Source organism: Pleurodeles waltl, chromosome 2_1, assembly GCF_031143425.1.
Source record: "Pleurodeles waltl isolate 20211129_DDA chromosome 2_1, aPleWal1.hap1.20221129, whole genome shotgun sequence".
Classification (NCBI taxonomy): domain Eukaryota; kingdom Metazoa; phylum Chordata; class Amphibia; order Caudata; family Salamandridae; genus Pleurodeles; species Pleurodeles waltl.
This window is the reverse complement of record NC_090438.1, coordinates 684,395,723-684,420,679: the sequence shown is the minus strand read 5'-3', so window position 1 is coordinate 684,420,679 and position 24,957 is coordinate 684,395,723. Positions and strand designations below refer to the sequence as shown.

Genomic DNA, 24,957 nt, shown 5'->3' with positions numbered 1-24,957 from the left:
CGTTGCCCCCATCTTCACAGCACTTCTCTTAGTATAAATGAACAGATAGATAACATAAAGGAAAGCAAAAGAAAACTGCACAAGATACAAAATGGACCAAATATAAGCCCCAGTGTCATCTGGATGTGACTACCAGAAGTCTTTGGACCCTGGGGAATGAAAATATTTGAATCAAATGTTGCTGTTGTTTTAACTGTGGTTTTCATATACATATTAATGACACAAATACTGTACATTATCCAACCGCACTTGTAAAACAGAACGGCACAGTCGGTACCTTTACGCCTGCTGTTCCAAAGTATGATGAAGACAGTGACAATGATGATGTAAAACGAAGTGATGAGGCTCTTTTCTACTGAACTGCTGTAGAGAATTTAGTCTCTCTGGAAAAACTGGGAGGAGGTTGTGAAAACATAATCATATATTCCTGTGTATCACAGTATTATTGGTTTATATATCAGTATGACGAAGTCTGTAGCTGTAGCTTTAATTTTTTTTTAAAGTATGCTGTTTTTTCATTGGTTTGGACTATACATTATCCTCAAATATGCTTGCTAAATTTCATGGTTCAAGTATTCCCAGCGTCCATTATATCCAAGGTTGTATGTACATTTGAACATTTCTGAAAACCTTATCCTACTTTCCAGTTCTGGCAACTGAGAATAGTGACCTCAGTATTGTATTTAGGAATAATAGCTTCTCCTTTAGGATGTGCTATGCTTCCTTGGGCAGAAGATCCTGCCACCTACTCATTATACAATTGTTTGCTGTAAGTAACAAGTTCCGACACATTATTAGGCTCCATAGAGTATGATAGAGAGAAAACCTATATAAACCTTCCCAAATTCTACGTATCTTAGCACTGTGCTTTAACTCATCCTTTTATACCTAGAGCTCTGATCAGTTGAAATGACAATTATCACCTAGGGCCAGATTTAGAGTTTGGCGTATGGTGTTACTCTGTCACAATGTGACGGATTTCCCATCTGCTGCATTACAATCCCATTATATCATATGGGAATCGTGATACAGCAGCCTGGTTATCCGTCACGTTTGTGAAGAAGTAACCTGTCTGCCACAGAAAGGGATTAATACAGTCATCACGACAGCGGGAAGAGTAATAGTGGAGGTTTCACAGTATAAATAGAGGATTAATACAAAGGGAATGAAGAGGAGGAGGGTTGATAAGGGAAATATACAATATCCATAAAGTGGGTTAATGCTGCTAATCTGGTAGAATTTATACAGCAATAATACTTTTGCAATAGCAGTAGGATGTGTGATGGCAGTACTAATATAGTAGTAATACCGATGCTATAAACAGTATGTTGTGTGATACAGGGCATCTGGCAATATTCGTAGGGGATTAATAATATGGGAATAAACATGAGAAGTGGTGATATGGGAAGCATAATACCATTCCCAAAGTGGGTGTAATACTTCTAGTCTGAACAGTAAAAATAGTGATAATGGGGGTCTGGCAGTATTGATATTAGAGTAATACACCTGACAATCACAGTGGTATGGATGAGGAAGAGGCCTGACAGTATTAATAAAGGATTAATACTGCAGGAATAAAAAGGACGAGGAATAATACTGGAAGAATAACAACATCCATAGAGCTTTATGCCGCTAGTCTGAACAGTAAAATGAGTAAAAAGGGAAGTCTGGTGGTAATAATGCAGAAGTAATACGTCGGACAAAAGCAGTAGGATATGTGATGGTGAAGGCTTGGGAGTATTAATATTAGAGTAACACTGCTGGTATAACCAGTATATTGAGTGATAAGAGGGAATTTGACGCTATTAGCAGAGCAGTACTACTTCTGCAAATAACATTAGGATATGTGGTGTAGGAGGCTTGGCAGTAATGTTAGTGTGAATAGATTATTACTCCAGGCACTAACAGTAGAAAAGGTAATGGAGAAGTATTAATAGAGACGTAAAACTGCTGGCATACAAAATATACTGGTTGACAAAGATGAATTTGCAGTACTAACAGGTTGATAGAGAACGAATACTTTTGACAATAGCAGTAGGGTGGATTACGGAAGAGGCTTAAAGTAATAATAGTGGAGTAATGATGCAGGTATAAACAGTACGATGGGTGGCAGAGCAGTGTAGTGGGAATAACAAAGCAACGGCTAATACTGCAGGAATAAGCAGGAGGAAGAATGGAGGGACTGTAACAACATTAACACTGAGGGATGCATTAACTGCCTTCCGAACAGTAGGATGCGTGACTGAGGAGGTTTGAAAGTATTTAACAGGGGATTATTACTGCACGTATAAGCAGTAGAATGGATTGCAGGGCTGTGAGGGAATTCATACGGTAATGGTGCAAGTATAAATAGGATGGATGGTGTGTACAAGGAGAGCTAATACTGCGGTGTACACCGTAGCAGGATTATCCCTGTGTAGAGGATTAAACAGGGTAACACTGCCGGGAGGCGCAGGAGGCGGGTAGGATGAGTTGTAGACAGGATACCCAGAGGAGAGGTACTCGCACCAGCACACGCAGCAGCAGGGCGCAGAGGCTGCCAGGAGGGCAGCGGCCGGAGCGGGTAGTAGCCCACAATAGGCTGCCGGGGACGGCGGTGGGAGGGGACACTGTATGAAAGGTGCGGGAATCGCTAATACAATCTTGTCCCCGGAGGGCCTCGCAGAAGAAAGAAAAAACCCGAGCGCGCAGAAACCGGAGCGAGGACTCAGCGGCCGGTGATCGCCGGGTCGGGGCCGCGCTATAAATACAAAGGGGCAGGAGCCGATTCTCCGCCGGGATCCGCCTGAGGGAGACGCGGACCGGGCCCTCGGCATGCGGACGGGTCCGCCTGCTGCAGCGCTGCGGTGCGCGGCGAGCAGAGCCCCGGCGGGATGGAGGCGGTGAGCAGCCTGGAGCCGCAGAGCCCGCAGTGCGGGGGCCCCGAGCGGCGGCGGCTGCTGCTGCTGCACCGGGCGCCCTCGCCGGCCCGGCCCAGCCTGCGGGGGGAGCCGCCGCTCTGCAAGGGCAAGGCGCTGCCCACGACCCCAAAGCCCCCAGCCTGTCGCCCGCAGCAGCCCCCGCCGTCCCCGGGCCAGCTGGCCACCCAGAGCCGACCCTCCCGCAGGAGCGGGGGATGCAAGTCCGGAGCCCCTGGAACGCCCAGGCCGGCGGGGGTAGCCCGGGCCGTACCCGCGGCCAAGAGAGCATCGGGGGGGAAGCCTCCTAGCGGGGCGCCGCCCCGAGGGGAGCAGGCGAAGCCGGGGCGGGAGCAGAGCCCGCTCCCGCAACCTCCGCGGAGGCGATGCCCGCCGCAGGGAGAGCCCAGGACCGGGAGCCTCGCGGCCGCCTCCCAGCCTCCGGCCGCCCCCGGGACCCGCCTCAGCCACACGGACAGCAGCTCCGACCTGTCCGACTGCCTCTCGGAGACGCTCTCCGACGAGCCCCGGCCCGCGGCCGCCGGGGCCGGGAGCAGCGAGTCCGGATCCAGCGACCGCGAGCAGCCGCAGTACCCCGCCCCCGCCGCCAGGGGCGCCCCTCGGACAGCGGGGCCGGAGCCGCGGGGACCGGCGGACGGGCCTACGGGGGGCTCCGAGCCGGAGGAGCCGCAGCACGAGGATGGGGAGCTGCAGCGGGAAGTGGAGGAGCTGCGGTCCGAGAATGACTACCTGAAGGTGAGTGCACCCCTGGCATGCCCACAGCTGCCCCAGCAGAGCACAGTGCATGACTAGTGCGGTGATCTCACACTTCCGCTGTCCCGGGGACTAGCATGACACACAGCGGCATCAATCACATGTGGCGCACACACTGCTGGCTAAATAACCGGGTGTGTTGTAAAGATGCCAGAACTATGCACTCTTATATGGTTCGAATGCTGCCGTGTCATATCATTTATCTTCGAACAGACACGAATGTGATTTGGGATTCCTCAAATGTTACCGTGTGATGACGTTTCCTTGAAAGATGCCACACTCTTGAGTCCACGGACATTACCACATACATTACGTTGTATTAATTATGTTGTATGATAGCATTCCGGAGAGTCACTGAACACTGATCTGTAGTAAAATACTAAACATACAACTCTTGTGGTCTGCAGTGAATACAATTTACCATTATCTTTTAATTTACCCAAAACACCTCACGAATTTGTAAGTGATAAAATGTAGTTATTTATCCTTTTGCAAGAAAGTAACTGGCGAATATTTATAACTGTGACATAGTCAACGTCTGGAATAATGAAACATTGATCTGACGGTGGTTCTGAAATATTGTATTCGTTTAACTGAGCGGCTATGTTTAGGGAATCTTTAGTCATGTAAACAAGTCATGTGATAAATGAAAAGTATATTTCGGGCATCCCCGTTCCTAAGCGCTCGAGGCAAGGCGTGTCTTGGTTTTGACAGAATGAAGCTACTGTATATAAACAGAGGCTCCAATGAGGCTCCCCGAATACAACAGCCATCGTATAGTCTGGCGCCATTGGTTGCTCTTGCAGCCTGCACATTTCAAACCAAATAACTCAAACGCTCGAGCTGGAGGAAAAAAAAAAACATATGCGAGAGCCTATTCTTAGAACTAAGGAACGAAGTAAAGTGATTTCACGGTCATTGTGTGGCACATGTGCTCTTCTCAGACGCTGAGAGAGTTTTGTTACGACGTGTGACAGCTGAGGTACCCACAGCTGTCTGTATCCATGCTCTGGGTTCATGCTTCAGCAGCAGCGTTGCATGACAGGGCCAAGACTGCTGTCCTCCAGCGACATACGTGTCGCTATCTTATCTGTAGGGAGTAAGGGTTTGTTTTCATCCCAGTGGAGACATCATCATCGTGTAATTAAGCAGGGTTTTCGCCTCGGTGTTTTCCTTTGTCTTCTTGTGTCTTTACTAATCAGACAACATGTTTGGATAAGAAGTGGACATTTCGTTGAATGGCGCTATTTTCTTTAATCTTATAAACAAAATAAATAATAAATGCAGTATTTTGTGCTGAGGGTGTTGCTGGGTAAGGGCTCCAAGTTATCTGTTACGCCTTGACCAAGTCGTGGTTTCTTAGTTAGCCGTACATTGTATTCTGGGATTTGTATTTTATCTATTAACAGTATAAGTACACGTTAAGCATCCCTGCATACAAAGTGTAGTTGGCTAAAAAGCCAAGACTGGCTGAGTTGTCACATAGAACTTGAGGGTGTTTGACAGTTATATGTTGTGGGAATATTAGGCCATCTAAGTGTGCCAGGACCCTAATGCCTGGATTTAATTTCCAGTAATCATGATTTCACCAAGTTCTACTCTCCTTATATTTCTTTAATTAATGGAGTAGCCCTCCGTAAACAGAGACTCCTGGCTGTACATTGTCGATATCAAAGAATAAAAACGCTTGAACCCCTTTCTGTGAAGAGTGCCTTTGGATTCTTGTAGAACACAGTGACTGTCAACCCAAGAAGCCACCATCTCAAAAGTAGGAGAGGTCTGTCATGGGTAGGAAGGGGCCCAGGACTGGCACAAGGAGGTTGAAGTAAAGATTACAAAGAGTAAGTAATTCTTTCATTGCAAATCCACCCCTCTTCCTTCTCCCACGAATTAACAGAGGACATAGCAGGCAGTGCATTGAACGTAGAGTGCAGAGATGCCGGGTTGGGGTGTAGAAGGAGAGCCGTCTGAGGTTATTCTGGTCTAGTGTTGTGCACTGCTTTGTGAGTGTGGGTGAGGAGTTTGAAGGTGTTTCTCTTGTTGACTGGGAGCCAGTGCAGGTTTCTCAGATGGTCTGTGATGTGGCAGTGTCGGGGGATGTCCAGGTTGAGGTGTGCAGAGGCGTTCTGGATGCGTTACACCCTCTTGTGGAGTTTGGCCGTGGTTCCTGCATAGAGGGCATTGCCGTAGTCCAGTTTCAAGCTTACAAGGGCTTGAGTGACTGTTCTTCTGGTTTTGGTGGGTATCCATTTGTATATCTTCAGAGAATGTTAAAGCAGGAGGAGGCAATGGCGTTGACTTGTTGGGTCATGGAGGATGAGGAGTCCAAGATGAATCCTAGGTTGCATGTGTGGTTGGTGGGAGGCGGAGTAGCTCCAAGAGTGGCAGGCCACCAGGAGTCATCCCATGCAGAGGGGGTGGAGCCGAAGATGAGGACTTTCTTCTTGTCGGAAATGAGTTTGAGGCGATGGCCTTCATTCTTTCGTCGAGGTAGGCCTTGGCGGAGTCCTTGGTGAGGGAGAGGATCAGCTGGGTGTTGTTGGCGTATGAGATGATGTGGGATCGGGCGATGTTAGCTAGTGGGGCCATGTAGACGTTGAAGAGGGTCAGACTGAGGGATGAAACCTGGGGTACCCCGCAGATGATTTTTCGGGGGCCTCCGAGCGGAATGGGGGAGGAGGACTTTCTGGGTTCTGCCAGTGAGATAGGAGGTGGCCCAGTACAGGGCTCTGTCACAGATTCCAGCATTGCTGAGGTGTGAGCGTAAGGTGTGGTGGCAGACTGTGTTGAACGCGGCTGAGGGGTCCAGGAGGATGAGGGCTGCGGTTTTGCTGTTGTCCAGTATGGTTCTGATGTCGTCTGTGGCCGCGATGAGGGCGGTTTTGCTACTGTGGCTTCTGCAGAATCAGGATTGGGAAGGGCCCAGGGTGCGGTTCTTCCTCGAGGAAGCAGGTTAGTTGTCTGACAGACTTCTCAATGACTTTTGCCAGGAAGGGGAGCAGGGAGATGGGCAGGTAGTTCTTGAGGTCCTTTGGGTCCGCCTCTGGCTTTTTGAGGAGGGTATTGATCTTGGCGTGTTTCCAGCTCTCTGGCAAGATGGCGGACTCAAAGGAGCTGTTGATGATCTGTAGTTTGGGTGCGATGAGGGAGCTTGCTTTGTTGAGGATGTGGTGAGGGCAGGGGTCAGATGGAGAGTCAGCATGGATGGTGTTCATGATTTTGATGTTGACGGGGGTCCAGGAGAGCAGGCGGTTGGTCGGAGGTGAATCTGTGGTGTTGGTGGTTGCCGGGGCAGGGAAGTCTGGGTGCTGAAGCTGTCGTGGATGTCTGCAATCTTGTGGTGGAAGTAGGAGGCTAAGGAGTCGCAGAGGTCTTCGGATGGCAGGATGCCGTTGGCGATGGAGCTGGGGTTGGAGAGTGCTTCACAGCGTTGAAGAGCTCCTTGTGGCTGTGTGCGTTGTTGTTTATTCGGTCTTTGAAGGCGCTTCTCTTGGTGGCTCAGATGAGTTGGTGGTGTCTGCGGATGGTGTTTTTGAAGTCTGTGTGGTTGTACAGAGTCTGATCTTGGCGCCACTTTCTTTCGAGTCTTCTGAAGGTTTGCTTAGATTCGTGGAGGTCGGCGGTAAACCAGAAGGCCTTGTGGTTGGTGCGTCTGTTGGAGGGATTCTTGATTGGGGGAGAGTATTGGCACAGGTGTCTTACCCATTGCGTGAAGTTGCGGGAAGCTGCATCAGTGTCGGTGGTGTTAATGGGTGGGTTCCGTGAGATGGTTGACCTATTCTAGGAATTCTGACAATATTTCAAGAACTGGGATCCAAACATTTTGTGCCAATAAAGGACAAACATAATAGCCCAGAGCCCTTCACCATCTTATTGCAGAGGATGGAAGGAATGAAGGAAATCAAAAGGAAAACAAACTTCTTTTGGCCACTGGGCAATCACTAGATACACTACACATGCCATCGAATCCCTGTTACTATTGCATTATGGTGGTAGTATGTTGTCACTGATGAATAGACCCAGTTATGGATGATTAAACCTGGCACAGATCAGTTGGCAATTGTCTTCCTTGAAAGGTGAATCCGTGGAGAGAGAAGATGCGAGCAGCTTTTATTTATTTATTAACCGTCCAGTACTACTCAATAAAAGTGAGTGCACTCTTCCTAAAGGTCCATTTGGTCCGGCAGTCGCATCTGAGTTTTTGATTTGGTGCCCCATGTCCAGTCCACATACTTCTTTGCAACAGCGTGTTTGTTGTCGAGGCTGCTAGACTGCAGTTGGGACCTGTGATTTGGGGAAGCACTCAAACCTCTTCCGCATTGGTATCACAAATTTGAATTCTAACTGAAATCTGATGCTCCCAGTTCTGTGATGTTGGGTCCTGGTATTGCAAAATGTACAGGATGATAGGAGTGCAATACCAGATCACTGCAGTAACAGTAATAACTACTGCCAACATATTCCCATGGGCGTCCTCAATAGTACATGTTGACTCTTGTGACACTGACAGAGATACATCTAATCCGTGCCTTTATTTCTTAAGAGTGATCTGTCATTTATGTATTTCTAGATGACTGCATATCCCTTGCATTGCACGGAGAGGCTGTTTGCAATACGTCCTGTATCATCTAGGTGTTCAGCTAGTTATAGACATCAGTGGCATGTTGATTGCAGCAGTCCACCATGGAGGTTAGCGCTGTGATCGAAACATGAGGCTGGTTGGAGGGTTGACTTGAAGCGATGTGTCAAGACTTGAAACTGAGAAAGAATCACCATCATAAACATCTGCCCTTGTCTTGCTATTAAGGTGCGAAAACGTTTTGTAGATCAATTGAGGCTGAGAAGTTATCGTGGGCTACCAGAAAATGATTGGATTGTTTCCATTTGGAATTTAAATGGTTGTCTAAGACTTAATGGCCCTCTTGAGAGCTAGCACCAAACTGGTTTGTCCTGATAGCTTCAGGAGCAGTAAACTCACCTTCCACTTTCCTTCTGTGGAGCTGGGTATCGGACCACATTCTGGAGCACTGTCTTAACCTCCATTTCAAATGCCTATCTTTATAATGGGTCCTTGTTAATTCTATTCACCTCGTTAGCTAAAAATTGCCAATTAGAAATAGGAAAGTTGTTGCAGAGCTTTTTTGTGGGACCTGCAGTTCTTTGTAAAAAGTTGCTTTCTATGAGGTATTTGGATTATTTTTACATTGGAACACCATCTGTTATGAACGTGGATTAAAGATGCTAGACAAAGGAGGATAATTGAAGAAGCAGGCTTTTGAGATGTGACCAGTGATTTAATGGCCTCTACCAGCACAGTAAATTCATCTAGTAGTCACTGAGTTTTCTGAATGTGCATATTGACTCTATCCTGTCACTTATTTTAGCCGAGTTTGTCTCAAATCACTGCTTCCCAGAATGAGGAATCTCACTAGTTTGCACAATTTAAGTAACAGTAGCTAAATATCATGTATATTAGCCACTCTGTGTGTGTGTGTGTTTTTTTTATATATTTTTTTATAAACACAAATGTTTTAATGTGCACGTCATCATAACGTTCTTTTGACTTCCGTAATCCCTTCTGTTTTATGAATTTTCCTTTTGCAAAAAGGTCTGAAATTATGCACCAACTTTTTGTGAATGGAAAGGAATTATGCAAACAACCCATCTACTAATTGGTCGTTTCATAAAATTCCAAATCGTAGTGGGTCGCAATTCTTACCTCTTTAATACGCACAAAGCAGGTTGGAAATTGCGACCTACTGCGTTTGGCTACAGTTGCATGCATTGTAGCCTACTGCGGTTAGCAGACCACCATGTCTGTGTTTATTTTTCTATAAAAAAAAATTGTTTTAGATTGCAGGCCGTTTTTCTAAAAAGTCTTAGCTTTTGAGGAGCAGACAGTGGTTTTATGGACAACTGCCTACTCCTACTCGTTTTTGTCTTTCTCAGTGTGAGGAGTCCCGGGGGGGGGGCTGATTCCCATTTGCGAATAGCTTGCTATAAATTTTGAATTGATGGTAAAATAGTAATGTTTGCAGCTGGATTGCAGTTGCAAAACAATATGTCAATTAAGGAATCAGTATTTGGAAGGGACTCCCTTAACATGTCCCCTCCAAATAGCGATTCCTTAATGTTTACTTAATCACTTTAACAATTCATAAAACCTTTACTGAATCGTTTATTGGGTGTAGTAAATTCCAAAAAGTGTCTTAGTTGTCGCAACCCCTCATTTACCGAATTAGAGTTTGCACTTGTTAAACAGTTTGCAAATTATGTCCTCATTTGCTTACATTGTTTATCTTTTATTAAATTATTTGTTAAGCTGTATTTGATTTCCCCAAAGCTTCAGCATGGAACAGGAGTCTAGGCACCGAGAGCACTACTGCTGCTGTTTTTAAATCAGGGAGGGATCAACTCTCCAGCGCCCTCTATGGCCTGCAGTAGTTTTGGTATCTCGTGAAGCTGTCAAGCAAAGCTTTACAGAATGTTTTTTTTTGCCTTAATATTGTGGGCAAAAAGGGAACTGGACATTTTGTTTGAAATTGGTTCGTCATGCTAGCTCCTGAACTTTCTGTTAGTTGCACGGTCTCTAAGCTGCTGGATGGATGCCTGCAATCAATTGTAGATGGCTAATACGTGAGGTGAAGAAATGATCATACATGCAATCTTACCACATGGAATAGGAGCTATCGGGAGATTGTAGATATTATTATTTTTTAGCTGACAGTAATACTGTAGTGTTGCTTGGCTGGGAATCAATTTGTTTAGGGCTATTGGTAACCTCAAATCTCGCATTTCTGTCTTGCATGTTTGGCTGGTGATCTCGTCGATTAATACGTCTTTGTGATCATAATTACAGAGATCCTTGTGCAATGGTGAACACTGGGAGAGGAATTAAAGTTGAATAATGTTGAGGTAACTTGCATTTGCTGTGGTATGCCATGTCTCTGATCTAGAACATTCCGTTGTTCACTTCTAAAAGGTGAGTGAGCATAATGGATCAATCACTGCTGTACATACTGCAATATACTTTTGGTAAGCAATAGGTTTAATATAATAATGAAAGCACCTACTTACACTGGTGCAGTGGGCCAGCCATGTAGAGATTGCTTATGCAGTGGAGCGCTGCCTGCAAGATCATGATCCCAAGAGCATGACTAGGAAGTACAAGTGCTTCGTATGCCCAGTGCTCGTGTGGGTCATCACATCTTTCAGAGGTACTGTTAAAATGGTACATGAATAGAGACATATATGATGCAAGTGTAGTAAACCTCTCGTGTAACGCAGGCTTTGAACTTGATGTCCACAGGACTATGTTGACAATAGTTTTTTTCTGTTACCTCTGGAATCTGGTAGTGATACACAGGAACCTGCAAATTCTGCAGTACAGGGGCCCAACATCATAGGACTGGGACATCAGATTTCAGTTTGAGATTCCAGAGAGCAATCGCGTCATTTAACATTCCATGAGTGATGTAATATGAGGGTATAAGCAGTGCATGAGAGGGTGCAAATTATAGTTGGCTCACTAAACTATAAATGGTGATTTTTTTTTTTTTGGTTTCTAAACTTTAGTTTTTGTATCGTTTCAGCACCCAACTAACATCACTTTAACCTTTTGGTTTCCGCAGTGAATTTTCAAGGTTTTTTTTCCTAACGTAAACTAGGATGTTATTACCACCTCACTTTGCCCATTATTTTTTTCAGTTAACTTCTAGAGGATTTTGATAATGTTTCCTCAACTCTCCTGCTAAGCACAGCTTTTAACCAAGCAGCAGTTGGTTGACCCTACGGCCTGACCTCCCACCAGACCCTGCACCTACCCCCTGGCGTGTACAGCTTTAGCCATGCGCAGTGTGAAGTTGGCCACCTGGCCAGACCTGTGGCCAAGAGATTAAGTCCCTGTGTCCTGTAATGATGCCACAACATTTCTGTTGAAGTTGTGGCCAGCCAATCCGATTAATCTATCCTGCAGGATCAGCACCAGTTTAGTGGGACAGAGATGAGTAAGTTTAAAAACAAAAAAGCTCCCTGGGTCCATGGGATCACTCTATTTTCTAAATGTATTATCCCCTGGAGTCCTGTATGACTCCTGCTGGGCCAACCCTCCCATTTTACCTGTTTTATTTTGTTCTTAACCTTTTTAAGGTCAGCCCAAGCACATCTTTAAAACAAAGTTCTCAAACGGCTAAACGGACACCAAATCACAAAAAGCAAACTTTCTGAGTAAAGGTCTTACTTTCTACCAAATATGGTGTAATTCTATCCAGGTGTTTTTTGTCTCACTTCCCAAAATTTCCTGTGGGGAAAAACAAGGTGTTGGGATTCCCCTTTTCTCCGCCCACGCTTGACAGATCAGCCTGAACATTTCCAGGAAGGAGCTAAGATGGATGAAATTTACACTCTTCCAATGGAAACTTTGACCTAACTATAACTACGCAGTGATTGTCACTATGTAACTTATATAAATGTATACATTTGCTGCAGTACAATGCAGTGGCCGCCTCCATCACTTCCTTGCAGTGATTGTGCTGGCTTTGCCTCCGAAAACTCCCGGCAAAACGTTTTGCCTGTGAAGTTTATAAAGTGGGAAAGTTGTTTCTCAAACTGCAAAAAGGCAGACGATAGAAAAGCATCTCTGATTTGAAATCAGTTAATGAACCTTTACAAGAACTGAACCAGCAAAATCTCCCTAAATTTCACATTTTAATGTTCTCAAAACAAAGTTGTGTACAAGATGCATAGCGGGTCCACATTTATAATCACCTTGAACTCCATCGAGGGCTTTCATTAACATGAAGTATTTTCAGAATTACTGGATCACAGCACCCGTGCGACCCTTACTTTCTCCTTCTAATCGTCTAGGTATTTCTCAAAAGGACGTTGTGCATCTGAGAGCAGTATCCCAGCACGCTGTACTAATGTCGAGGCTTCTCAGGGCCTGAAACTTGTAATTCTTGAGGAAAATATAGTCATTCCTGTTTATTACGTCTTGAAACCAGTGCAGTTTGTGTAAACATAGACAAACCCAGAACACGTATTACATGATGCATTTTTAATAATACGCCATCGGTCAGTATCCTTTCTATTGTGTGTTGTTGTTTGAATGGCCCCCGCCCGCGGTGAGTGATTAAACACAATACAAAGCCAGTGGACGGCTGTGGATCGAGTGAGAGCTCAGTGCCCTTGTTTAGCAGCGGTGTCGTGGGCTGCGCTTCTGCTCGTGACGTCTTCGGGTTGGTGCTTCACCTGCTGTGACCCACATGTCCGATGAAAACCCACAGTCTTAAGAACTGAAGCCCTCGGGCACGCGGGACTTCTTGGATAATGGAGCTGGGCAGCGTGAAGTAAGCGCCTCTGAAAGGATGCGTTAACATAATGTTAGGGAATTACCACGTTTGGAAAAATATTTGGGAGGGAGTATGACATGCAATCTATTTTACAAATAGACCATTTTAACACATGCAAAAAAGTATTATCAGTAACTAATAAGGTATACATTTTCCCCGCGCAAAGTGCACATTATATGGCAAACTGGAAATTTCGCGAGCAGTGACGTGGATGCCACGAATGGTTCTGCACCTTCTCTTGGTGCAGTGGCAACTGTATGCTGTTATAACTCCTCTTGAGAAGGGAGTTGTAGTTTTCTGCTTGCTTGAATTAGACCAAGAAACACCATGGGACAGTTGCGTTTTTTTTTGTCTAAGTGCAGTTAATCTGTTGGATAAAATCACTTGTCTAGTCTTGTGAGAGGTTTGGGAGGGGCTTTGGAGCTGCAGGAGCATAATATGTTATATTTACCAAATCAAACATTCGTGAAGTGGAATTGATTGAAATACAGTTTTACATTTGTGAAGAGCTACTTAAAATAATGTAAATTTTAGGTGGATTGAAGGGTTTGCTCTTCCATACAGCAAGGTACGCCAGCCTTATGGTGTAAATTAGTGCAGGGACCACATTATTGTTAAAGTTCTGGAAAATGGCCTTGTCATATGTCTAGAAAGCGCTGCAACAGGGAAGCTTGCCTGTCCCATGGTGTGCTAATAATCCTTGCACTAATCTGTTCTGTTGGGGGGGCAACAGTGAGGTAAAGGAGATGGGATATAAGTGAAACGGGCATGTAGGCCCCTGGAGTGTTTAATTTGGTGGCTGTAAAAATTCTAGGTCCTGGCAAGACAAGCCAGCTAAGCACCATCACAAGGGGAGGCTAGAAACCCCTGCAAGCAGCAAACGTGTCAAAGTTTAGCAGAGATGGGATGGGATGGAGAAACCTAAATTCTGCTTAGGATATTAAAATGTCGACCATGTGCCTAACACACACACTCACAGTAATGTCCGCCTGTGCAATGGCGACTTGGCCCTCATCAGAATCACGCATGACTTACTACTTGATTTTTAGACTGTGGAAGCTTTTTGTTTTAAGGATATTTTTTTTTTTTTTTTTTAGCCATAATTCAACATTATAAAACAGTATTTTAACAAGACCCACAAATATAGCGAAATGGATATAAATAGTTGAATTTTTTTTTGTTTCTTATACTATTGTGTCAGGATGGGTCCTCCAGTCCTTGTTAGTTTCTTTGGTTGCTCTTGCAGCATGAGGTACTTATTCACAAAGATTAACCAGGACTACTATAGGTTTGTCTTGCCTACTCAAAAATCTTTGTGAATTAGACCCAGATCTTTGTTTTCCTTCTATCTGTTTTCATTAGACAATGATTGAACTCTGTGTTGTGTCACAAAAGTTGAGAATTGATGTTTTCTGTATGATTTTAATAGTTTCTTCCTGGCCAGAGGTAGAGCCCTCGAAAGATCCAGAAGTACACTCTTAAATTATGATCGGGACTCCCAGTTCCATCATCTGAGCATTTCAAAACAGATTTACCTCCTGACACTTGAAGCAGAAAAGCTCCACAGTGGTCCACAACAAAACAAGTGGAGTTTTGTTTAGCTTGAAGCCATTCAAAATAGGAATAGAGGAGTGTGTTGGACTAATAGTTGTCAGCTATTGTATATAAACCTACTTAACCAATATCGCTTGAAAGTCAGTTTTCCAATAATATAATCATGTTTTTGGTAGTCAAAATAACAAGTGTGGTATAAAATTGCAAGAAAACCACATAGGCCTGACTTACAAAAATGTTTGATCAGGTGCAACTTAATCCTGGCACCATGGTTTCTATTGTAGAGTAGGCATGGGTGCCAGCTGCAACCTCAGCTCGCTACTGGAAACTCTGGCTCTGCCCTTTCTACCCTTACTTCCAGGAGTTCTGAAGGAATCTAAGAAACAGAGTAAACATGCTCCTAAGAGCCCTGTTTATTTGCTCCTTACTATTATCCTACCTCTTCAGCAGAAAAGTGCAGTGTTGAAGGGCTCAATGTGAGAGATAAGGGGCGAGCTCTACAATGTCATCGGGGTTCTGTCAAGTACTGGACACAGTAAAGGTCTCTCTCTCTCGCTTCTAGACTACCAACCCTGCATTTCATATACATGTGAAAGGTGGCAACTGTCTCCTTAAGATAGTCCCAGTTCAGGGTAAAAAAAAAAGCCACAACAATTAGAAAACAAAATCCTTATCAATAGTGGTAGTTCTTGATTGAAAATGAGTTGTGTGCGAGCTGAAAAGCAAGACACCCAAACTACGTTGAGACAGTGTAGAGAACGATTCCAGCATATGGTCTTCCCGGCCAAATAATCCAATAGGGAGAAGCCAAAAATGCTACTGGGTTTGCCAGTGTCTTTTAACTGTGTTGGTCAGCTGCATGGCTGCTGTTCAGCATGGCTAAATGTTAGTGGTTTTACAGTGGAGTGGTTTTAGAGTGCTTTGGAGTGGCATAGACTGGCACTGAGTGTGGTGGAGTAGGGTAGAGTGGAATGGAGTGGCATAGAGTAGTATAGTTGTAGGTATAAGTAATTAAAGCTTCAATAGAGACAGCAAATGGGGTGAAAGCAACATAAATAAGAAGCTGTATGCCTGTGTTTCAAAGTAGGAGAGCATTTTACACGTCCAGGAATAATATCCTTATAAAATTTAAAAAGTGCATTGGAAAAAGACAAGGATGAAACGCATGTACATGCTTGAGGGTGGAACTAATGCAACAAAGCAAGCAAAGCCAAGGAGTTCTAAGCATTCAAAAGATTGCAAATGAGTGACAATGAAAACAACTAACATGCTGTGGGCGACTTGTAAGCCTACTGAGTTGTAAACAACACTTCTCACAGTACAGTGCATTCACTGTGTAGGTGGGATCTAAAAACAGCTGCAGAAAAAGAGCAAAAATTAGGGACAAGAGTAAGTTAAGGTGGGCAATGAAACCTACAAAAATAGGGGATTTGAAATTGCTGTGATGCGTCCTCAGAGAGCAAAGTCTCTGTCTCTCTCTCTATATATGTATATTGTGCATATGAATCCTCTTCAACACACAAGGGACCAAAATACCTGAACTGCCCAAGTGCTGCCTGCCAATTTGCACTGGGATGCAGTTTCCGAATATGAAACACATTTATACAAACTGCTAAGGCATTTATCAGTTCACTTGTACTTGGTCCATTTGCAGTAGCCTTGCCAGCCAGTACTCTTTATTACCCTTAGTTAGGGTTCTTAACTTTGCTCCAATCCCAAGCACACGCCCACCTCTTACTTTTGACACAATTGGCTGTCATCTAAAGAAAGGTCACTCTACACACTACAGAGGCAGGGGCGGCTCCTCCATAGGGGGCAGAGGAGTGTCACTCCCGCCCTTCCCCACCAGCAGCAGCTGCAAAACCTTTACAAGAAATCATAATAAACTGTGTTTATTGTTTTCTTGTAAAGGGGTGGGCCACGAGGGTGACGAGCACCCTCCTCCCTCAGAGTACATGTGTGTTTGGCTAGCTGTCTCGGGCCGGCCAAACACACATGCGCAGTGTGCTCTCTTCAGCCCAGCACTGTGTTGCCGGGCTGGAGAGAGCAGGCACAGGCTCCCAGTCTGATTGGGAGCGACCTTGCTGGGTGCTTCCAGCCAATCCTGACAATGCTCTGAGCTGCAGCGTCAGGATTGGCTGCAAGGCAGGCTGGGAGCCTGTGCCTGCAGCAGAGGACATGGAGGAGCGGCGTGCAGGTAAGTGGTGTGTGTGTGTGTTTTTTTTTTTATATTTTTTTTAATTTTATTTAATGTTTTGTTTCCCCATTCCCCCTCTCTCCGTGTGTCGCTCTTCCCCTTCTGCACCACGACTATACAGAGGCTTGCTTTCAATACATGTTACTGAATTTCTCTAGGCTACTTTGCTGACATTCTGACTCTGTGTGCTGTCACCAAGAATCGACACCCATCATCCTAAAGGTATTTGGTGGATCCGAACACATCCAGGCTCTGATCTCTGCACTTACTGGTTCTTCTTTGGGTGCACTCCTGCTACCTGAGATCCTTGTAGCCCTGGTGACTCACCTCTTCTGATCAAAAAGACAAAGAACTTGGGTCTTGATATATAGTTCGGGGGGACTGGTTACTCAGTCAAACACGTGAGGGATATTCCACCCATTGTATTACAACTGCACTAAATACAATGGCACTTGCAATACAGCGGATGGGATATCCGTCATGTTTTTGACGGAGTAACTCATCTCTGAATCGGGCCGTAAGTCCTCTATTGTAATATAATTGTAAGTAAGCTCTTTGGATATGGTGTGTGTGTGTGTGTGTGTTTGTTTTTTTTCCACACAAAAAAAACACCTTGAATGTAGTTTGTCTCATCACACAATAGCTCTTTGGAGCAGCATTGCTATAATCTTCTCTGGTTTGCCTTCCTCATCCAGTTCTTATGCCGTGTGCGTCATCGCTCTTGTGTAGAAATTTTCTGATTGAAATGTCTTTTTGTTCTCGTGGTAAAGTGTGTGCGAGCACACTCCCTTTCTTTTCGCAGTGGTCAGTGCTGTTTTGCCATACGAAAATGAACGTTCATGTTCAAAATACAAAGATTGATGTTTGCTCTTGGAAAACAGCCCGGGCTGCTGTTAAAAGGAAGTATTGCAAAATAGAACACTCTAAAATGCTTTGTTTTGTTTTTTCGTCTATATGGGCAACTTATAATTGGTTCGTCCTGCCACAAAACGACACTGATATCACAAATATAGCAAAGTGGGGTCTATGTCTTGCAGTGCTCGATAGTTCGGGTGCAAACTATCACCACCCAGGGATTTTAGTCAATGTATCCTCCAATATAAACTCACGAGGGCCGATCTGGTATTTTGAAAATCTGCTGTGTAGTGCGTTAGCCAAACCGGAAGTGACGCCCCTTTTCGTAAAGTTCTGATCTAAGAAGGAAGTGGTTCACTGCCTTGCAATTCAGGTAATTGGATGGACTGCCTCGCGCAGAAGACAATGGGTAGGCCGGGGTGCACATGGGGCTGTAAACCGCAAAAAAAAAAAGCCAGTGTTTAGGTCAGGAGTCCCCTATAATCGAGAAAGCATTTTGACTTGTTTTATAATCAGACACCAGGGGCCCATCCATTCGCATTAGCTGCATGGATTGCTTTTGTCAATAATAGCTGGATGCCCACCGCTGCGCACTGGCGCCGCCTGATTTATAAATGCTGATCTCTCCTGCCACGCTCCACCCTCTGTGGCTTTCACGTGTGTGAAGGGGTGATCGATAGGGACTGAGAAGCGCTCCCCCAACCCCCATGCTCACTCCTTCATGGTTAGATGACTCCTTGTGAAAAGAATGCGCGACTCGGAAGGACGCAAAAAACGAAGCAATGACTTCGTAAATGGAAATAAAACGGGACAGATTCACACATCTAAAAAACACGCGGGTTGTTGAGGCAGATTAAAATGAACAATCACAATAAAAAAACATTTTATACAATTGAGCTATCCAACAAGCAGGTTATTCAAGGGTCTCTGCAAAAGATGCACGTACAGCCCAATAAAGGTTTCGAAATGCATATATTAAAAGGCTCTGCTCTGGCGGAATACTGTGAATAAACCACCGACTGCCTCCAGGATGTAACAGCTGCGTTGTCGACGCGCGTTTTTCTGGAAGTAGAATCTGAGCCAGGAGTACTAAAGAGGGAGTCGCACCGACGTACAGCAAAATATTGAATCGGGCCTATTGATAGCAAGATACCAACGATCTGTTTCGGAGCTGCCCGTGCATTTTTTTTTTATATATATTTATATATATATATATATATATATATATATATATATATATATATATATATATATTTTAATTATTATTATTATTATTAGTTCGAAAACGTACTCATTCCTTGCTTAGAAATACTCAGCTCTCTGATTGCAAAAACACCTGTAATGAGAATCGGTCTCCAGATGTATGATCTTAGGCTACAGATACCAAGCTTTCTAACGCACTCATCTCCTTTATCCACTCAGCAGTCACTAAAATTAAGGTGACCAGACGTCCCGGATTTCCCCGGACAGTCCCGGTTTTTAGAAGACTGTCCCGACGCTTCTCTTAATTTTAAACAAATGTCCCGGTTTTGGGAGACAAAGGTCAGATCGTTACATACATGTCCCGTTAAAGGTATGCTCTCCTATCAGAGACGCCTACAAAGTATGCAATAATTAAAGTAATTTTTATGTTACTGTCGGGCAACACATTCCCCTGTCTGCTCCCAGCAGAGGCGGAGTGGTTACAGCCCACCTGGAAGTAAAATGACTTGCTGGAATACAGCACGGACAAATTAATCTCTTCATGTGACCACATCTTCTTGGGTGCCTTCAAATCTACAGCGGGAACGGACTCTGGCAAGACTCATGTACAATCAAAACCCTCTTCTGATTTAAAAAAAAAAAAAAAAACCTGCTCCAACATTGCATCTTATTTACCCTCCAAACAGATTCTAATTTGGACCTGATCTTTGCTAAGAAGCACCAGATTGAATTTGCACGCCCCTTTCAAGTGGAATGGTCTGATTAGACCATCTTGTCAACCATTTCCAAGTTCCTACCTCCGCATTCTAGCTCAGTGACAAACAGAAAACAAACTGGTAAACTCTAGAGACCTCAAATACACCGAGAAGGACAGAGATTATTTGTTCCCTTTGATCAAACTGCCAGTAGTGCTTGTTGGGGCCGGCACTGCCAAGCAAGTAGAGCCGTACAACAATGAGATGTTGGCTGTGATATACATCTCAACCCCGACAAACATAGCAAATAAAGTCCAAACATCAGACTGGTAAAATGTTAAGGTGAACAACATGAGATATATATATATATATATATATATATATATATATATATATATATATATATATATATATATATATATATATATATATTTTAGCAAAAAAAGTTGATAATGCTCTACATATTTTTCACTAAGAAAATTCCTGCCTCCTACTATTCCGTGAATTATTGGCTGCCTTTAGGCAACTTCTGTCAACTCTATAACCCTGTCAAAGTCCCTTCTGTCCCCCCTGCTCCTTTCCCCTTCCCCCCCAGTCTTTACTCTCTAAGTGGGACCACTAGGTGATGTTCTAGGTAAGTAATGTATCTCTTTCTTGCAATATGTTGACAATACTCAACTCTACAGTAAAGTCTAATGCTGCAATACAGATACTTGCATCTTCCCTTCTGGATTCACAGAATTGCTTGTTATCTATGAAATTGAAGTTACATTGTCAAAATTCTGAATTTCTCCTTCTCTTCCCAAACAAACCTTGACTCTCATACGAATGGTCAGACAAAACTCAAGGACATGGGCCACAAATCATAACCTCAGCTTTGTCTCTTGGCTTCATGCTCAACAAACTACTCCCTTGATCTACATATTGAACAGCTGACCCAAAACACAAGATTTATACGAACGTTTTGCAATAGTCACAAGTCTTTCTTTTCCAAAACCGTACTATAAACTGACCACCCAAGCCTTAGTCATCTCGTTTATAAACTATGGAAATGTGCTACTGAATGGGCTGCCTAAACATCGTTTTGCTCCCCTCAAACCAGCCTCCCACACAGCAACACATATGGTCTCAAATAGAAAGGTCTCGGCACATTAGACCTATCCTTTCAGCACTGCTTGGCTTCCTATGGACTGTTACACTCTATTTAAGACTGAATACAAGACAATACACTTGAACAAACAATAATACCTTTCTCAAAAAATCTTATCTTTCAGATAGAACCTGAACTTTAAGAAGCCAAGATCTGCACTAGCTTGATAAGCTCAGGTTAAGGGCTTCCACCTTTAATCAGTCATACTCTGAAATTGGTCCAAGTATCTGGAATACTATATTGACACATACCAAACAGACCACATCAATCTCTTTCTTTAAAATGAACCTTAAACAGCATCTTCTGAAAGACCTTACGTAAACTGTAGACTGTTGATTTTTCTCAGATCCTGTGATACGATAACGCTATCATTCTGAAGACCTAAACTGACTGCTTTTATGATGTCCTCTGCTTGTCTCACTGTTATTCTACGCATGTCTCTGTAAAGCACCCTCTGTCCAGGGTCTTGAGGTCTTGAAGCAAATAATAAATGTCAGTCTCGACCTAATTTCATGCAGTTACACTAGAACGTCTTTCTTTCTGTCAAGGTCCGATTCAAAGGATGCTGAACAGGCAGGCAGATTGAACCCAGATTTAATCCACCTTGATTGCTCATCAGAATACCAGGGTTTCTCATCTCTGATCTAAAGCCAATAACTTTACACTACATAAAATCCTCCATCTTGCCTTTGTCAGATCCCGTGTACCATTTTACCTCAAACAGGATAGACATTCAAGAGCAGAATCTAGGCTTCACAGTGCCACATAACCTTGTATGTTGTAAGGTCCCATGTTGCCTCAAAGCAGCCTCTTCACTTGTGACAATGGCTGTACAGATTGCAATCCATCCCTGACTCCAGCCACGTCTTCAAGTGGCATCAATAACTGGTATGGCACGACCGGGGGAAGCCTATCAACTTAACACATGTGGTCACATTCTGTGAAATAAGAAGTCTCCCAGATGCATTAAGGGTCTAAGCTTCATCAAACACATTTTCTTTCTCGCTGAAAGATGAGCCCACACCCCTGGCTTGGTGTTCATGTCAACTCCATGAGTGGTTACCTGTTCCTCTCTGTAAGGAAATGCCTCCTTGGGCTGGTTACCCCCTGACTTTTTGCTTTTGCTGATGCTAAGTTTGATTTGAAAGTGTGCTGAGGCCTGCTAACCAGGCCCCAGCACCAGTGTTCTTTCCCTAAAATTGTACCTTTGTTTCCACAATTGGCACACCCTGGCATCCAGGTAATTCCCTTGTAACTGGTACCCCTGGTACCAAGGGCCCTGATGCCAGGGAAGGTCTCTAAGGGATGCAGCATATCTTATGCCACCCTGGGGACCCCTCACTCAGCACAGACACACTGCTTGCCTCAGGGTGCCATGCCAACCTCACACTGCCTATGAAGTATAGATAAGTCACCCCTCTAGCAGGCCTTACAGCCCTAAGGCAGGGTGCACTATACCATAGGTGAGGGCATAAGTGCATGAGCACTATGCCCCTACAGTGTCTAAGCAAAACCTTAGACATTGTAAGTGCAGGGTAGCCATAAGAGTATATGGTCTGGGAGTCTGTCATGCACGAACTCCACAGCACCATAATGGCTACACTGAAAACTGAAGTTTGGTATCAAACTTCTCAGCACAATAAAAGCAATAAAAGCACACTGATGCCAGTGTACATTTTATTGTAACATACACCCCAGAGGGCTCCTTAGAGGTGCCCCCTGAAACCTTAACCAACTATCCGTGTAGGCTGACTAGTTTTAGCAGCCTGCCACACACCAGACATGTTGCTGGCCACATGGGGAAAGTGCCTTTGTCACTCTGTGGCTAGTAACAAAGCCTGTACTGGGTGGAGGTGCTTCACACCTCCCCCTGCAGGAACTGTAACACCTGGCGGTGAGCCTCAAAGGCTCACCCCCTTTGTTACAGCACCCCTGGGCACTCCAGCTAGTGGAGTTGCCCGCCCCCTCTGGCCACGGCCCCACTTTTGGCGGCAAGGACGGAGGAGATAATGAGAAAAACAAGGAGGAGTCACTGGCCAGTCAGGACAGCCCCTAAGGTGTCCTGAGCTGAGGTGACTCTAACTTTTAGAAATCCTCCATCTTGCAGATGGAGGATTCCCCCAATAGGATTAGGGATGTGCCCCCCTCCCCTCAGGGAGGAGGCACAAAGAGGGTGTAGCCACCCTCGGGGCTAGTAGCCATTGGCTACTAACCCCCCAGACCTAAACACACCCCTAAATTCAGTATTTAGGGGCTCCCCAGAACCTAGGAACTCAGATTCCTGCAACCTAAGAAGAAGAGGACTGCTAAGCTGAAAAACCCTGCAGAGAAGACGGAGACACCAACTGCTTTGGCCCCAGCTCTACCGGCCTGTCTCCCCACTTCTAAAGACACTGCTCCAGCGACGCTCTCCCCAGGGACCAGCGACCTCTGAAGCCTCAGAGGACTGCCCTGCATCTAGAAGGACCAAGAACTCCTGAGGACAGCGGCCCTGTTCACCAAAGACTGCAACTTTGAAACAAAGAAGCAACTTTGAAACAACTTGCGTTTCCCGCCGGAAGCGTGAGACTTGACACTCTGCACCTGACGCCCCCGGCTCGACTTGTGGAGAACAATCACTTCAGGGAGGACTCCCCGGCGACTTCGAGACCGTGAGTAGCCAGAGTTGCCCCCCCTGAGCCCCCACAGCGACGCCTGCAGAGGGAATCCCGAGGCTCCCACTAACCGCGACTGCCTGCTTCTAAGATCCGACGCCTGGTAAAGACTCTGCTCCCGCAGCCCCCAGGACCTGAAGGATCCGAACTCTAGTGCAGGAGTGACCCCCAGGTGGCCCTCTCCCTTGCCCAGGTGGTGGCTACCCCGAGGAGCCCCCCCTTGCCTGCCTGCATCGCTGAAGAGACCCCTTGGTCTCCCATTGAAACCTATTGAAAACCCGACGCGTGTTTGCACACTGCACCCGGCCGCCCCCGTGCTGCTGAGGGTGTACTTTCTGTGTAGACTTGTGTCCCCCAGGTGCCCTACAAAACCCCCCCTGGTCTGCCCTCCGAAGACGCGGGTACTTACCTGCTGGCAGACTGGAACCGGGGCACCCCCTTCTCCATTGAAGCCTATGCGTTTTGGGCACCACTTTGACCTCGGCACCTGACCGGCCCTGAGCTGCTGGTGTGGTAACTTTGGGGTTGCTCTGAACCCCCCAACGGTGGGCTACCTTGGACCCAAGCTTGAACCCCGTAGGTGGTTTACTTACCTGCAAAAACTAACAAACTCTTACTCCCCCAGGAACTGTTGAAAAATGCACTGTCTAGTTTTAAAATGGCTATATGTGATTTATGTGAAAACTGTATATGCTATTTTTCTAATTCAAAGTTCCTAAAGTACCTACCTGCAATACCTTTCATTTGAAGTATTACATGTAAATCTTGAACCTGGGGTTCTTAAAATAAACTAAGAAAATATATTTTTCTATACAAAAACCTATTGACCTGGAATTGTCTCTGAGTGTGTGTTCCTCATTTATTGCCTGTGTATGTACAACAAATGCTTAACACTACTCCTTTGATAAGCCTACTGCTCGACCACACTACCACAAAATAGAGCATTAGTATTATCTCTTTTTTGCCACTATCTTACCTCTAAGGGGAACCCTTGGACTCTGTGCATACTATTCCTTACTTTGAAATAGTGCATACAGAGCCAACTTCCTACACTCTCCTATTCTGGTCACTCCATGATCTCTTTCAAACTATCAACTGATATTCCTACTTTACTTCACAACATGTACGTCCCAAACAGTTACTTTCTCCCATTTTCTTTTCCATTCCGTTACTTACACATCACCTTAGCTTCTCCACACTTTCACTTTAACATGTGAAAGTTGCACACAGATACTTATGTGTGTCACTTCCTAGCTCATCATAGTCAGACCAAAGAGTTCCTTTCAGTGCTGTTTACAGACCTCGATCAGACATTTATCTGCCTTGCTGTAACCCTGGTCCTTGTAAATCCATTTAAATCATGGTCTCAGCCCACAGCAAATTAAACACTGAGAAATGCAAGATGTACCACACACCCAGGTACACATGGCAAAAGAGTCGTAGTCTCAAAACACCTTCTCGAACAAACCGCCATGCAGCGCATTATAATGCTTAAGTGAAACAAATGGTCCTCAAAAGCTCAAATAAGAGCCACAAAGTGCTAATCAGAACTGATCTTGATGGTGAGGAAGTTCTTCTACCCATACATTGTGAACGTACAAAAGTTAGCGTTCACTTTCCTGTTATGT

At 44.9% G+C, this 24,957-nt stretch overlaps 1 protein-coding gene across 5 annotated transcripts in view; it reads left to right on the top strand.

Annotated features, from left to right (window-relative positions):
• Nucleotides 1-2,491: 2,491 nt before the first annotated feature.
• MTCL1 (microtubule crosslinking factor 1) overlaps nt 2,492-24,957 on the top strand; it is a 459,063-nt gene continuing 436,597 nt past the window's right edge. For 3 of the 5 annotated variants that reach the window (XM_069216678.1, XM_069216667.1, XM_069216693.1), the window contains exon 1: nt 2,493-3,653. In XM_069216678.1, coding sequence (XP_069072779.1) covers nt 2,874-3,653 — 780 coding nt within the window. In that variant the 5' untranslated portion in view covers nt 2,493-2,873. Of the gene's footprint in view, nt 3,654-24,957 lie in introns of all 5 variants that reach the window. The other 2 variants (XM_069216701.1, XM_069216685.1) reach the window with 1 other exon arrangement.